The 16,265-nt window shown below is 44.0% G+C and overlaps 1 protein-coding gene across 9 annotated transcripts in view; it reads left to right on the top strand.

Annotated features, from left to right (window-relative positions):
* Positions 1-683: 683 nt before the first annotated feature.
* DISC1 (DISC1 scaffold protein) overlaps positions 684-16,265 on the top strand; it is a 414,191-nt gene continuing 398,609 nt past the window's right edge. For 6 of the 9 annotated variants that reach the window (XM_055102196.2, XM_063596539.1, XM_034949036.3 and 3 more), the window contains exon 1: positions 684-1,032. In XM_055102196.2, coding sequence (XP_054958171.2) covers positions 966-1,032 — 67 coding nt within the window. In that variant the 5' untranslated portion in view covers positions 684-965. The remainder of the gene's footprint in view (positions 1,033-16,265) is intronic. The other 3 variants (XM_055102062.2, XM_034948993.4, XM_063596538.1) reach the window with 2 other exon arrangements.

Below are 16,265 nucleotides of genomic sequence, written 5' to 3'. Positions count from 1 at the left end.
CCTCTAGTTCTAACTCCTCTCGTTCTAAGGAGATCCTTCCCATTCCTGCAGAACGTCTCCCCAACCCTTCTTCACAGTTCTCCCTCCTATCCCTGAACCATTGCAAGAGGTTTTGTGCCAAGCCTCTGGCACATGGCACATTCTATCTCATGTTGTGATTTCGTTTTCTATGCACGTGCTGTCCTTCTAGCCTGGAGGTGAGCTGCTTAAGGGCAAAGAGCTCATGTGTAGCCCTTTCTTGTACCCATTGTCCTATAGCAGGTGCTACCTAGGGGGTGCTCCAGTAGCTTCCTTGAATGAACCAAAGAGAAGGGGTGAAGGGGGGAGTCAGTTGCCTAGGAGCTTGCATGGACTCCTGTGTCCTGGAACCAGCCTGTGTCCTGGAACCAGCCCGGAGCTGCTGGAAGATGCTAGAAGTTGGAATCCTATCTCATTTCTAAACATCTGCTCCCACTCATCTCTTTCCAGGGTCATCAGTTATCCCCACTCCGCCCCCCCGCCCCCACTTTGTATAAATGAGCCCCTCACATCCCTCCATCTTCTCCATCACTGTGTGGTCACTTCTTAAATCACGCGTCTGGAAGGCGCCCTCCTGTACCCCATCCTGGAGGCTTCCTGCACTTCCCCTCTTGTTTCTTCCAGAAATGAGTCAGAGTGAAAGCAAACTTTCTGAGGTCCTGAGATCCCGGAGACAGGCTGTGAGGGCCGCTGGCCCCGCCCGCTCCAGCAGCGTGTGTGTGTGTGTCTGTGTGTGTGTGTGTGTGTGTGTGCGCGCGCGCGCGTCAGGGGCCAATGCTGGAAAGGAAATAGCGGACTCGCTGAGGAGAAGAAAGGAGCCGCCCCCTTCGTCGCCAGCCCCCTCCCCACTTCCCGTCCAGCGCGCTGCTCCCTTCCCCCCGCCTCTGGCCTCGGGGAACGAGCAGGAGGCAGCCCAGGCGGAGCGGGAGGAGCTGGCAGCGGGGCGCATGCCAGGCGGGGGCCCTCAGGGCGCCCCAGCCGCCGGCGGCGGCGGCGGCGTGAGCCACCGCGCAGGTAGGGGAGCTGCCACAGAGTCCTAGCACGTCCTGGGGGGGTCCTGGCAAGGAGGGCGCGCTCTGGCCCCCAGAAAGTCGTGTAGGTCAGGGCATGCCTCTGTTAACAACCCCTTTCGAGGTGAGGGAAACTGAGGCAGGACGCGAGGCGTGCGAGGTTGAGAGAAGAGCGAGTCTTGGGCTGCCAGCCCGGCACCAGCGCCGAGCCGAGCCAGGTCCCTGACCCAGGACTGTGCAGCGATCCCCGGGACCCGCAGTTTGCGAAACTGTAGGAGTCTGACCCGGGCCCCCGCTGCGTGTCCAGGTGACCGGGAAAGGTTGCAGGGGCGTGCTTGGGGTTTGGATCCGTCCTGGGACACCTGCGCCGCCTGCACTGTCGTTGCGGTGCGCCCCAGCCTGCGCCCCCTCGGGACAGGGGACGTCCCGCCCGCCTTAACCCCAAGACCCAGCTGGATCTCGGGTTCCACCCCTTCGGGGACCTGGAGGGAGGAGGCTGGGAGCGGGACCAGGAACTGGTGCCTGTGCCTTCCCTAGGGGCTGCTCTGAAATCAGTGTCACCGCCCACTTCCTACTTGGCTACAGTAACGGGGACGGCCCAAACCGGAGACTGCTCGGTTTCCACCGCCTGGAGCGCGGGTCTCGCTGTCAACTCTTAGTGATGATTGTGGATGGTTGTTTTTCAACAATGACAGGACTTCTACCTTCTCACTCTTAAAATGTGAGGTTTTCCAAAGACAGTGAGATTTGGAGTTAGGGAGTGCTGCCTTGTGTTCTTGCTGGGTGAGGACAGGGTTGGGTCAGTCGCTTAACCTCTCAGAGCCTCAGTCTCCTGAAATGTAAAAGAGAACACTCATAGCCTGGCCTCCATGTGTCGTTAGGTTTGTTGTATGGGAAATCAATTTGCAAAGTGTTATCATCAACTGGACAAATTTGAATTGGACAGCACTAGGAGCATAGGAACTGGGGTTTGGAGACAGTCTGCCTGCATGTCAATCCTGGACATGCAGGAGACTATGACAGTACCTGCTTCATAGGGTTGTTCTGCAGTTTAACTGTGATGGTGGAAGTGAAGCACCTCGCCCAATGCCTGAAATACCCAGTGCACTCTCAAAAAACCTTAGTTGCTATTTTTCCTAGGCAAAATCTAAATAATTGGGAGTAATGTGAGAATACCAGTTTGATTTGATTAATGCAGGAATAATAGGGCATTTAAAAACACATGTAGTTCTCCTGTGCTCGGCATGGTACATGAAGTCCTCTGAGGTTCAGTTCTGTGCCACAGAGCAAAAAGAGCCGTGGACAAGACACCCGCTTTTCGGGCTCTTTGACTTTGAGCCTGTTTTCTCATCTGTTTACAAAAAAGATTAAACAAAAATGGGGGTAGTAATTACTGCCTTTTGTACTGATCGCATTGCCTGAGGATTAAATGAGGCAAAAGATCTGAAAGCACCTTGTGGAGTATGAGTCACTATGCACATATAAGACATGATAGTACTAGGAGGGAATGGTAACATCTGCAGGTTTTTAGAACTTACAATGTGCCAGACATTTTATTATGAATTCCTTTGATGAAATCCTCCCCGCATCTTTATGGGACTGGGATTACAGTCCTCATTTCCCTATGACAAAGCTGAGGTTCAGGGTCACCCTGCTTGGTTCCCAAGCTCACAGAGCTCTTAAGCGTAAAGCCAGGATTAGAACCCTGGTGTGGGTGCCACTCACAACTGTGTTCTTGGCCGCTTGCCAAACTGAAATTATAGCGTGGAGCTGTGATTCAGAACAGACCTATATTAGAATTTAGGTAATTTTTTTTCTTTAGGAGACAGAGTCTTGCTCTGTCACCCAGGATGGAGTGCAGTGGCACAATCATGGCTCACTGTAGCCTTGAACTCCTGGGCTCAAGAGATCCTCCTGTTCCAGCTTTTTGAGTAGTTGGGATTACAGGCGCATGCCACCATGCCCAGCTAATTATTTTTTTTAGAGTTGGAGTCTTGCTATGTTGCTCAGGCTGGTCTCGACCTCCTGGCTTCCATCATTCCTCCCACTTTGGCCTCCCAAAGCGCTAGGATTACAGGCATGAGCCACCAGGCCCAACCTCCATCCTGCATATCTATAGACCCAAAATGTAAGAGTGAACTGTTAATCCTGGCAAAAGAGGCTTTGGCATAATTTTAATTTCCCTCAGACTTGTTTTATAAAATATACTTTAAACTATCTTCTTGTAAAACAAATGATGACAATTTGCAGAAAAGTTATTAAAACATTGAAAGAACAGGTTGCAAGATCTCATCACAAATCTCTAAGTGGTATCTGGATTGTTTTGTTTTGTTTCAACACTCATTTGCCAGAACCCTTAGGATAGCACATGAGGTGTAACCGGAAATCGAGGCGTTGGGTGTCATGGTTACTTTGCAGGGCTGGGCCCTGGGACTTTTCTGCAGGAAGTTCATTCGAGAGGAGCGTGAATGCTCTGTTTCTGTGCTGCAGAAACAATTCCTAGTTTATTTGTTTCCTAAATTAAGTTTATCTTATTGGTTTTTGTTTTTCCAAAAGCAATGCATGCTCATTACAGGAAGCACAGAAAACTACAAACAAGTAAGTGAACACTAAAAAATACTGTAATCTCACCAAGGTAGACAAATAGCTTGGTGTCTCTGTCCTTGTAACCCATTTCTATGCTGCATGCATCCATCCAAAAGTGAGAGGCAAACTATTATTGTTTTTTGTTAAATGACAAAAATAGTACTTGCTAATTGCTCAAACATTATGACATTAATGTAGAACAAAGCCAATTTATTATGCTCATTAAAACTTTTTCTTTTTTTAAAATCTAAAAATTTTGATTGGAGAAGGATTAGAGACTAAATTGTTGATATTTGAATTTTATTGTGGTTTTGGTTAAAGTTTGATGCAGGACCTTCAGAGCAAAGAGAGGGTACAATGGTGACCTTTAAACAATATATATATATTTTTTGAGACGGAGTCTCGTTCTGTCGCCAGGCTGGAGTGCAGTGGCACGATCTCGGCTCACTGCAACCTCTGCCTCCTGGGTTCAAGCGATTCTCCTGCCTCAGCCTCTCGAGTAGTGGGATTACAGGCGCCCACCACCACGTCCAGCTAATTTTTGTATTTTTAATATAGACAGGGTTTCCCCATGTTGATCAGCATGGTCTCGATCTCCTGACCTTGTAATCTGCCCGCCTCAGCCTCCCAAAGTGCTGGGATTACAGGCGTGAGCCACTGCGCCGGGCCCTTTAAACAAGATTTAAAGACCAGCACACAAAGTTTCTGAGTACAAAAATAGGTAATATTTTAGGTTAGGGTCATTAGACCAGAATTAGAATCATTCTTTTTTTTTCTTTTTTTAATTAAAAAAGATGGGGTCTCCTTATGTTGGCCAGATTGACCTTGAGCCTCAAGCAACTTCTGCCTCGACCTCCCAAAGTACCAGGATTACAGATGTGAACCATTGCACCTGGCCAGAATCATTCTTTTGATAATAATGATGGTAATTGAGTTTATATGCTGTGTTCTCATGAATCCAAGCAGAGCCCACTGCTTCCAGAGATTCCCTTGGCAGCCACCCTGGGTTGAGGAGGGTCCCCTCCTGGCACAGCTGGAACCACCAGTGAAGAGCCATTTTTCACTCAGCACCGTTTAGTAATATAAGACTTTTAGCCTCGAGGAGTCTTCTGTTGTTAGTTCCTAACTTTAATGACTTTGTGGTAAAAATTCCTTAGCGAATGACTTCTGTGCAACAATCATGTAATTTTTAAAATTCCAGATGCTTTAGCCATTCAGAATCCATTTTTTCTTTCAAAACCAGAGTTCACCAGCTGTTTCTCTTGAGTGGAGACTTTGCAATGAGCTTTCAAATGTTCACACCAAGTAGAAGCAGGAAGGGAGAACTGTGGCTGGGCAATGAATGAAATACTGACATTTAGCTGTAGAAGGTAGGCAGGGGCTCACATGGTGTGCACAGCCTCTTATATGACTACTCGTCCTGTATCTGCTTCCTTTCCCTGCCCCATTTCCCCTTTGGCTTTTTGTCATGACTCAGAAATGGATGCTAGACATTATGGGGCTCCCTCCAGTCACTAGGGTCACTGGTCACAGACTTATAAACAGAATCACAGAACTTATTGTCAGATGAAGCTTCAAAACACCAATTGGCTAAACTCCTTATGTTCTGGCAGGTAAGATGTCGGCATCCTTATTTAACAAATGATGCTACTGAGAACTATGTATGCAGAGACATAGTCTCAAAATAAGTGCAGTCATGCCTCGCATAATGACGTTTTGTCAATGTCACATATGTGAGAGTGGTCCCATAAGATTATACTGGGCTGTCAATTTCCTAATGCCTAGTATTTACTATACATTTTATTGTTATTTTGTGTACTTGTACTTAGTAAAAAAAAGTTAACTGTAAACCCGCCTCAGGCAGGTCCTTCAGGAGGTATCAGAAGAAGGCATTGTTATCATAGGAGATGATGGCTCCATGCGTATTTTTGCCTTGAAGACCTTCCAACGGGACAAGGTGTGGAGGTGGAAGGCAGGGATAGTGATGATCCTGACCCTGGGTAGGCCCAGGCTAGTGTGTGTGTTTGTGTCTTAGTTTTTAACAAAAAGTTTGAAGAGTAAAAAAATAAAAATTGAAAATAGGAGCTTATAGGATAATAAGGATATAAAGAAAAAATATTTTTGTACAGCTGCACAATGTATTTGTGTTTTAAGCTGTGTTTTTATAAAAAAGTCAAAAAATTAAAAAAATTAAAAAATTATTATATATAAAGTAAAAAAAGTTATGGTACGCCAAAGATAATTTATTGTTGAGAAAAAAATTTAAATGAATTTAGTATAGCCTAAGTGTACAGCGTTTATAAATACAGTAGCATAAAATTATGTCCTCAACCCTCACGTGCACTCACCACTCACTCACTGACTCACCCAGAGCAACTTCCAGTCCTGCAAGCTCCATGCATGATAAGCCTCCTATAGAGGTGTACCATTTTTCATCTTTTATAGTGTATTTTTACTGTACCTTGTCTATGTTTAGATATGTTTAGATGGAAAAGTACTTACCATTGTGTTACAGCTGCCTACAGTATTCAGTACAGTAACATGCTGCACAGGTTTGTAGCCTAGGAATAGTAGCTATACAATATAGCTTAGGTGTGTCATAGTCTATACCATCTAGGTTTTTGTGAGTACACTCTACGGTGTTTGCATGACAAAATGACCTAATGACACATTTCTCAGAACGTGTCCCTGTCAATAAGTGATGCATGACTGTGATTGAAATAAGTAGCCCCACATTATTTTTCTCATGTCAACTTCAGGTTAATTTTCCACCCACGTGGCCTTGTGCTTGCTCATCATAAAAAAAATGTGGGTAAAATTCTACCTGTTCAGCCACAACATTTGCCTGTCATGGGTGGACTTTTACCCTTTATTTTCAGAGTTCAGAGTTTGAACTCTCAGAGAAATGCAAATAAGACAGTAAACTCCTCGAGGTGAGGAACAGCAATCTCTGAAGATAAATCATATATTTATTGTACAGTATTGAATGTTGTAAGTGGCAGTAGAGATCATGTAATCTGGCCTTATTTTACAGGTGAGAAAAGTGAGAAACAGCAGCAGAGTGATTGTTAGAACCTGGCTCCTCTTCTTTTACTTGGAACTGTTTTCATTAAGTTGTGTTTCATTTCATAGTTCTGTATAATTCATCCCTGCTTAAGATACATTAAATGAATTGAACTGAATCCCTTTTTTTTGAGCCATGATGGCTCTTAAAAACTTAGATTTTCGGCCGGGCACAGTGGCTCATGCCTGTAATTCCAGCAGTTTGGGAGGCCAAGGTGGGCAGATGATCTGAGGTCAGGAGTTCGAGACCATCCTGGCCAACATGGCAGAAACCCATCTCTACTTAAAATACAAAAATCAGCTGAGCATGGTGGCGTGTGCCTGTAATCCCAGCTACTTGGGAGGCTGAGGCTGGAGAATTGCTTGAACCTGGGAGGCAGAGGTTGCAGTGAGCCAAGATCGTGTCACTGCACTCCAGCCTGGGCTACAGAGAGAGACTCCGTCAAAAAAACAAACAAAAAACCACATAGATTTTCAAGTAATTACTATTGTTACACTAAATGTCAATGGATCCTTAAGAATCTATTTGTTCATGAATTCATTATTTATTCATTCAACGTTTATTGAGTGGCTGCTTGGTTCAGAATTAGAATTAGCATGACAGCCACACATTAGAAAGGTATCACTTTTTGACTAAATTAAAAACTTGCTAAAAATAGTTATCCATTGATGGAATAGGCTACCCCAAAAGGCAGAGAGCATTTTGTCATTGGAAGTATGTAGGGCAGTGTGGATGACTCTAGGGTGACTGTCATGAGGGTTCTGCACTGGGGAGGGGGCTGCGTGGGATGATGAATGGGAACCCTTCCAGTGCTAAGATGCTGTGATCGTTGTCCTGCAGGATTGGGATTGTGCAGGATTTGAGCTACTGTGTAAATTTCCTATTCCCTGCTCATTGGGCTTTCACATTTTCTTCCTTCCCTTGCCCAGGTGGTTCCATTTCAGGAAGCCTAGATAGCTTCTTTGCAGTCATCTGCCCGAATGTCGTAGCTACTTTAACTCCCCAGAGCTGTACATGTCTAGGATTGATATTGATCATTAACACAATTATGTTTGCCCAGATGAACAAATCTACCAGGAGTAGAAACGTGCATTTGACAGGTGGCCTTGCATGGAGACTAATCGCTTTCACAGGTTGAAAGGTGAAATATCTAAAGTTTAATGAGTAAGTTGTGTCCTGAATGTGGAATCTGAGTTGAAATTGCATTTTGTGACATGTACGCCTACCTAACTTTTCTTTTTCATACCTGTCATCTTTTTTTTTTTTTTTTTTGAAACGGAGTCTTGCTCTGTAGCCCAGGCTGGAGTGCAGTGGCGCAGTCTTGGCTCACTGCAACCTCCGCCTCCCAGGTTCAAGCAATTCTTCTGCCTCAGCCTCCCAAGTACCTGGGATTACAGGCATGCCCCACCACGTGCAGCTAATTTTTGTATTTTTAGTAGAGACAGAGTTTCACCATGTCGGCCAGGCTGGTCTTGAGTTCCTAACCTCAAGGGATCCGCCTGCCTCGGCTTCTCAAAGTGCTGGGATTACAGGAGTGAGCCACCGCGCCTGGCCTGTACCTGTCATCTCTTGGTTTGTGAGTGGATTGATTATTGGACTTTATTTTTAACACAGGAGAATGTGCATGTTTTGCATTTGTAGTGAAAGCATGCCTCATCTTACTCCAACACTGATAGGAAAAGGAAGATTATTTTACAATGGTCAAGTGAAAAAAAAAGTAAATACAGAGATAAAACGGGGTTCTAATATTTCTGCTACACTGGAAACTTAGAGTTGCAAGAGCTGTTTTGGGATCACAAATCTTCTGAAGAAAAAAAGTTTGCGTATTTCAGTACAAGTCTTAATGTTTCCCTAGCGTCTTGTGTTATAGCTGCAGGCCAAGCAAAATGAAATGTGAGACACTGTCCTTGGGGATAGAGCATCTGTATTCATTTAAACAGTAGATTTGGGGGCCTTAAATTGCCTCAACTCTATTAATCATTTTGTGTTCCTTAGTTTATAGAATTATCTCCTAGAGACATTAACTTATCCATTAATTTCTTCCATTGTGTTTATTTATTCATTCACAAACACTAGCACCTACTGTATACACAGTACAGTGTTGTACATTGCAGGGTACTTAAAAATGTAGAGTGCCAGGCATGGTGGTGCATGCCTATAGTCCCAGCTCCTTGGAAGGCTGGGGCGGGAGGATTGCTTGAGGCCAGGAGTTCAAGGTGGCAGTGCGCTTTGCTTGTGCCTACAAATAGCCACTGCACTCCAGCCTGGACGACATAGCAAGACCCTGTCTCAAAAAAAAAAATGAAAAAACTCCCCCCAAAACAAAAATGTAGATTGTTCTCAAGGGCCATCCAGTCTAGAGAGAAGAACTAAGGGAGCCTGGTATTCTTAGGCCTTAGAGCTTAACAGCCACACCTAGGATGCCTCTTCAGAAGGTGTTCCAGCCCTTCCTGTGTCTTCCCAGTTCTGATACTGGATTATGTCATTATGTCTCTGTTGAGTAACTCCTTCCAATCAGGCCTGCACACTGCTGCCAGGACAGTCCTCACAAAGCACAGATCTGATTGGGTTATTGTTCCTCTGTGGAAAGGGCTTTCAGAGACTCATTATCTCCCCCAAGCAAATTCTTAGCATCTCTTTTCAAGCTTTCCATACACTGGCCCTTAAACACTTAAAACGGACACTCTGGCCTTTTTATTATGCACATTATTCTGCCCACCGAGAATATTACAGAATCCGTCTTTCTTGCTCCCAATCTGAACGCATCAAAATGTCATCCCTCATTTACCACCTAGCAAATCAATAATGCTTCTCAGCCTTCCCTGGTTCTCTGGAATCGTCTGCTCTCTCCTTCTTCTGTTATAGTTTGTTATGGATATAACCCGTTTTTCTGACTCCAATGTAGACTTCTTCAACTCAAGGTTTCAGTTCTGGTTTATCTCCTTACTCCCTCATCTATGTAGTACACTTATGGTTTACTCTGTTCTCACTGGATTAGACCAAACTCTTAATTATATTTAGGATGGATTAATCCAATGCATAGATTAACCAAGTCTATTATTTTTATATCTTTTGAAACCAATCAGGAGTTTCAGAAGTTCAGTTCAGTTTAAATATTTATTGAGATGCATACACTATATAGTCAGATACTATGATAGCTCTTGAATATAAAAAAATATATATACTTATGTTTGTATATATATGTGTAAATTGATATGTAAATTCAAATAGATAGTGTTGTCTACACCATTGAGAAGCCTATAGTCCTGAGGAAAAAAGAGAATTCATTCTCATGAAGTTTCCGGATATTGTTTCATCAGAAGGACTGGGCACATCGGGGTGTACTAAAATCATTAAGAAGTATTTAGCACCTAGTAGATGCCTAATAAATACCTTACAGTCTAGATGGATGGATAGATGGAGGAAGAAAGAAGAGCTCCTTTAATTTATAATTTACCTATTGCTGGGTTTACTCCTAGGTATGACAGTTTTGAAAACAATCTACTCGATGTTGATTTCCACATTGTGTATGAAATATGCTGCTCTTCATTCAGAAAGAGATATATAATTCTCCATTTGTAGAACACTGAGTTAATTTCATGGTTGTGATGTTGCTTTTGCTTACTTTCACCCACATTTTCTCCTCTGTAGGGTGGCAGCTCCGTAGGGTGGACACACGCTTTGGGAGACCTGCAGCTGTTTGTGTCTGGGGGCAATCGTGAAGGGCAGTGACTCATTGGCCCGGAACTCATGATCTCATCTCTCACCCAGCTGGCTAATCCGCCTTGGGGACAGGAGGATGAGCGCTGCACTCCCTCCTAATCATGCAGCTTTTGTGTGTCTTTCTTTACTTGACTTAAATTGTAATTTGAATGGAAAAATGGACAAATTCTATCATTTGAATTTAACTTTTATATATTTTCTTGACTCTGATTTGGGATTATCTAAGTGCATTTATTCAAATATTTATTGTGTTTTTGAAACTTTTTTTGAAAAGCATAAGGTAATACATGATAAAAGATATTGTTATTACCTCTGTTTTTGCCATTTCAAGGAGTCAGAACAGGCTCAGTGGAAACAAAATGAGATGTCTTATGGGAGTTACTTTCCCTTCAGCTAATCTTGGTATGAATTTATGTTGACACTATCTTTAAAATTTTATTCTGCTTTTTAAATTTTACTTTAAGTTCTGGGATACATGTGCAGAACATGCAGGTTTGTTACATAGGTATACATGTGCCATGGTGGTTTGCTGCACCTATCAACTTGTCATCTAGGTTTTAAGCCCCACATGCATTAGGTATTTGTCCTGATGCTCTCCCTCCCCTTGACCCCTACCCCCCAGCAGGCCCTGGTATGTGATGTTCCCCTCCCTGTGTCCATGTGTTCTCATTGTTCAATTCCCACTTATGAGTGAGAACATGGGGTGTTTGGTTTTCTGTTCCTGTGTTAGTTTGCTGAGAATGATGGTTTCCAGCTTCATCCATGTCCCTGCAAAGGACATGAACTCATCCTTTTTTATGGTTGCATAGTATTCCTTGGTGTATATGTGCCACATTTTCTTTACCCGGTCTATCATTGATGGGCATTTGGGTTGGTTCTAAGTCTTTGCTATTGTACATAGTGCTGCAGTAAACATATGTGTGCATGTATCTTTATAGTAGAATGATTTACAAGCCTTTGGGTATACACCCAGTAATGGGATTGCTCGGTCAAATGATTAGTTTTTTATTTATATAAATTTATGGGGTACAGTGCAATTTCATTACATGCATAGTTTGCCTAATGGTCAAGTCGGGGCTTTTAGGATGTCCATCACCCAAATAATGTACATTGTACCCATTGAGTAATTTCTCATCCTTCACTCCTCCTATCCTCACCCTTCTGAGTCTCCATTGTCTGTTATTCCACTTTCTACATCCATGTGTGGACATGATTTAGCTCCCACTTGTAGGTGAGACCATGTGATATTTGTGTTTCTGTGTCTGACTTGTTTCATTTAAGATAACGGTTTCCAGTTCCATCCATGTTGTTGCAAAAGGCATGAGTTCATTTTGTATGGCTGAATAGTTTTCCCTTTTGTATGTATACTGTATTTTCTTTATCCAGTTCTCTGTTGATGAACATCTAGGTTGATTCCATATCTTTGCTGTTGTGAATATTGCTGTGATAAACATGTGAGTCCAGGTATTTTTCTGATACATTGATTTATTTTCCTTTGGGTAGATACACAATAGTAGGATTGCTATATTAAATGGTAGTTTTATTTTTAGTTCTTTGAGAAATCTCCATACTGTTTTCCATAGAGATTTTAATAATTTACATTCTCACCAATAGTGTTTAAAATTTCCCTTTTCACTGCATTCTCTTCAATATCTGTTATTTTTTGACTTTTTAATAATGGCCATTCTGACTGGCATAAGATGACATCTCATTGTGATTTCAATTTGCATTTCTTTGATTAGTAGTAATGTTGAACATTTTTTCCATTTGTATGTCTTCTTTTGAAAAATGTCTATTCATGTCCTTTTCACTCTTTTTAATGGAATTATTTTGTTGTTGTTGTTGAATTGTTTGGGTTCCTTGCATATTCTGGATACTGTTGGATGCATAGTTTGCAAATATTTTCTCACATTCTGCAGGTTGTCTCTTAAGTCTGTTGATTATTTCCTTTGCTCTGCAGAAGCTTTTTAGTTTAACTGAGTACCATTTGCCTATGCTTTTTTGTTGTTGTTGTTGTTACCTGTGCTTTTGAGGTCTTAGTCATGAATTCTTTGCATAGACCAATGTTCAGAAGAGTTTTCCCTCAGTTTTCTTCTAGTATTTTTATAGTTTTGGGTCTTATTTATAAGACTTTAATTCATCTTTAGTTGAATTTAGTTTTGTATATGATGAGGTATAGGGGTCCAGTTTCATTCTTCTGCATATGGCCATCCAATTTCCCCAGTATCATTTATTGAAAGGGGTGTCCTTTGCCCAGTGTATGTTCTTGTCAATGTTGTCAAAGATCAGTTGGTTGTAAATATGTGGCTTTATTTCTGGTTTTTTTATTCTGTTTCATTGATCTATGTGTCTATTTTTATACCAGCCTATTTTTTACCTATTGCTGTGTTTACTCGTTATTCTCTTTTTTAATGAGTAAAATATCCTTTTTAAAAGACAACATCCAAATTAGGAGACTGCCTTTGATTAAAATGAATAACTATTAATCATCACAGAGCAGGGAAAGTGTGAATCATCAGGAATTTAGTGGAGAGAAATCCACTGTTTTGGGTATGTCTTTGTATTAGTCTGGGGTAAATTTCTTGAGGACAAACCTTGTCTCATTTGCCTTCTTATAATTCATGTTAGACTTATAGTAACAGTAAAGACTTACTGAATTGGGTTGCTTTAAAACAGCATGTGTAATATAGCCACCATGGCATGCAGGAGTAGGTAGAATTGCCCCCAACCAGGAGTGGCTCTTGAAACATCACAGGGAGAGGATTAGGTAACGGTTGGGTTAGAAAGAGGAGCACAAGGCACTTGTCTTCATGTTGCTTGGGCTCACAAGCACACTTTTCATGTAGATTGCGTGTTCAAGATCAACATGCCAAAAGTGGCAAAAATCTCTAAAGGAGCCTCCATCTACACATTTCGTGAGAGAAAAATGTCCATTCTCCATATCAAAGCACATTATCATGATTTTAATTTGGAGTGGATTTAGGGGACTGATGAAGCATGGGGCACTGCAGCATCCCCCTAGCCAACCCTTACACCTGTGGTGCTCCCAACACCTCCTGCGTTCATCATTTATCATGAAGTATGGTGCATTCCTGAAACACTGGACAAGTGCATCTTCTCCTAGAAGCACGGAGGTACATTCCAAAGGCAAACTCACTTAAATTGTGATCAGAATACTTCAACTTGCTTGTTATTGTTGTGGATAAGTGATAGTTAACCACAACCGGCTGAGTGGCCAGGTGGAAAGGACATGGATGGGGAAGGAGGTTCAGGGTCCTGCATAAGTCCTCTAGTGTCTGTAGATCTCAGTGTCCTCCCTTGTGAAAATGGGGATAATAATATCAGCCCTCAATTTACACAGTTGCAGTGAAGGTCCAATGTGATCAGTGTTTGTCACAACCTGTCATCATTTATGTGTATAGAACTGCTTTTACTATAAACTTGCTTGTATTGTCCCCAGCAGCCAGTCCTGCCTATAATCTGTTGGCTTTATTGCTTGTCCAGGGATCTGTGGCTCCCTCCTGTCCTAATCCAGGTCCAAGTGGATTAATGTTATCTGATTCACGTTAGTGTTTCTACAGATATGTAATGTTATCTGAATCACATTAGTGTTTCTACAGCAAAACAGATGCTTGTTCCCACTAAGTAGGATAAATGAAGACTCTAAATCGCTTCACATCTGTGCACATGAGGTTCTGCCACCATGTGAGTTCAGTCAGGTCAGATTACTGCCAGATGAATTAGAGAAGGCTTGAGGTTCTCAGAGAATTTTGGATTTTGGAATTAGAGATGATGCATCATGGATTTGTGCTTAATAGCTGTTTTGCTACTTTCCCTCCCCTTCCCCTCTCTCCCTCCTCCTCCACTTCCAGTTCTTAGCCTCAGTTACTATTGTACTGCCTCCGTTTCTTGAGACAGGCTGCTGATATGCTGCCTTTGGTCTCTGAGCCACCAGGTACAGCGCTGCATAATGGAGGAACAGATGAACATAAGAGTGTCTTGGGGAAGATGAGCACAAGACATCATGGGGTTGTATTGTTACCCCCAGCTTCAGCACATTCCCGGAGTGTAAGTGCAGGCTGGCTTCTCCATAAAGCAACACAGCAGTATGCTCTGAGTGGGAGTACCTCCGAAACTCAGCTTCCAAAACTGTGGGCTCGCCAGACCTCCTTGGTATTTTTTTTTTTTTTTTTGAGACAAGGTCTCCCTCTGTTGCCCATGCTGGAGTGCAGTGGCATGATCACAGCTCACTGCAGCCTCTACTTGCTGGGCTCAAATGATCCTCCCATCTCTGCTCTGCAAGTAGCTGGGACTATAGGAGTGTGTCACAATGCCTGGCTATTTTTATTTTTATTTATTTTTTGTAGAGACAGGATCTCCCTATGTTACCCAGGCTGGTCTCAAACTGCTGGGCTCAAGAAAATCTCCTGCCGCTGTGTCCCAAAGTGCTGGGATTATAGGCATGAGCCACCACGCTGTTCCCCTCCCTGGTTTTTGATCCTTGGTCTGACCCCTGGATTCTCCTGGTTGACTTACACTCTTTGGAGTGCTGACTAGTATAGACTCTCCCAATGCTGCCTTTTGGATGAATCCTGTGATGCCACATTTTCCAGCCTTAGGACAAATGATAACCTACCCTGTAGTCTGTCCATGCTCTGGAGACCCTGCTGGTCTTACAAGATGAACTGGACAACTGCTTTCACTGATAGGCCTGAAGGAAAAGGGTTGGAACTGTCAAGTTTCCCCATTAAATACCAACCAGCAATGACAATCAAGGTGAGCTATTCTTGTGGTGGGTAGGATGCTATCTTGGGCTCTGAGTGTGTCCGGAATTGGCGGGTTCTTGGTTTCACTGACTTCAAGAATGAAGCCGCGGACCCTCGCGGTGAGTGTTACAGTTCTTAAAGGCGGCGTGTCTGGAGTTTGTTCCTTCTGATGTTCGGATGTGTTCGGAGTTTCTTCTTTCTAGTGGGTTCGTGGTCTCGCTGGCTCAAGAGTGAAGCTGTGGACCTTCGCGGTGAGTGTTACAGCTCTTAAGGCGGCGCGTCTGGAGTTGTTCGTTCCTCCTCGTAGGTTCGTGGTCTCGTTGGCTTCAGGAGTGAAGCTGCAGACCTTCGTGGTGAGTGTTACAGCTCATAAAGGCAGTGTGGACCCAAAGAGTGAGCAGCAGCAAGATTTGTTGCAAACAGCGAAAGAACAAAGCTCCCACAATGTGCAAAGGGACCGGAGCGGGTTGCCGCTGCTGGCGCCCGCAGCCTGCTTTTATTCTCTTATCTGGCCCCACCCACATCCTGCTGATTGGTACAGCCCAGTCGTCTGTTTTGACAGGGCGCTGATTGGTACGTTTACAATCCCTGAGCTAGACACAAATGTTCGCCACCTCCCCACCAGATTAGCGAGATACAGAGTGTCCATTGGTGCATTCACAAACCCTGAGCTAGACACAGGGTGCTGACTGGTGTTTTTACAATCCCTGAGCTAGACATAAAGGTTCTCCAAGGCCCCACCAGACTCAGGAGCCCAGCTGGCTTCACCCAGTGGATCCCGCACCGGGGCTGCGGGTGGAGCTGCCTGCCAGTCCCCTGCCGTGCGCCCGCACTCCTCAGGCCTTGGGTGGTCGATGGGACTGGGCGCTGTGGAGCAGGGGGCGGTGCTTGTCGGGGAGGCTCGGGCTGCACAGGAGCCCACGGAGGGCGGGGAGGCTCAGGCATGGCGGGCTGCAGGTCCCCAGCCCTGCCCCGCGGGAAGGCAGCTAAGGCCTTGCGAGAAATTGAGCACAGCAGCTGCTGGCCCAGGTGCTAAGCCCTTCACTGCCCGGGGCCGGCGGGGCCGGCCGGCCACTCCGAGTGCGGGCCCGCGGAGCC

This window comes from Pan paniscus, chromosome 1 (genome assembly GCF_029289425.2).
Source record: "Pan paniscus chromosome 1, NHGRI_mPanPan1-v2.0_pri, whole genome shotgun sequence".
Classification (NCBI taxonomy): domain Eukaryota; kingdom Metazoa; phylum Chordata; class Mammalia; order Primates; family Hominidae; genus Pan; species Pan paniscus.
This window is presented reverse-complemented; position numbering and strand designations above follow the sequence as displayed.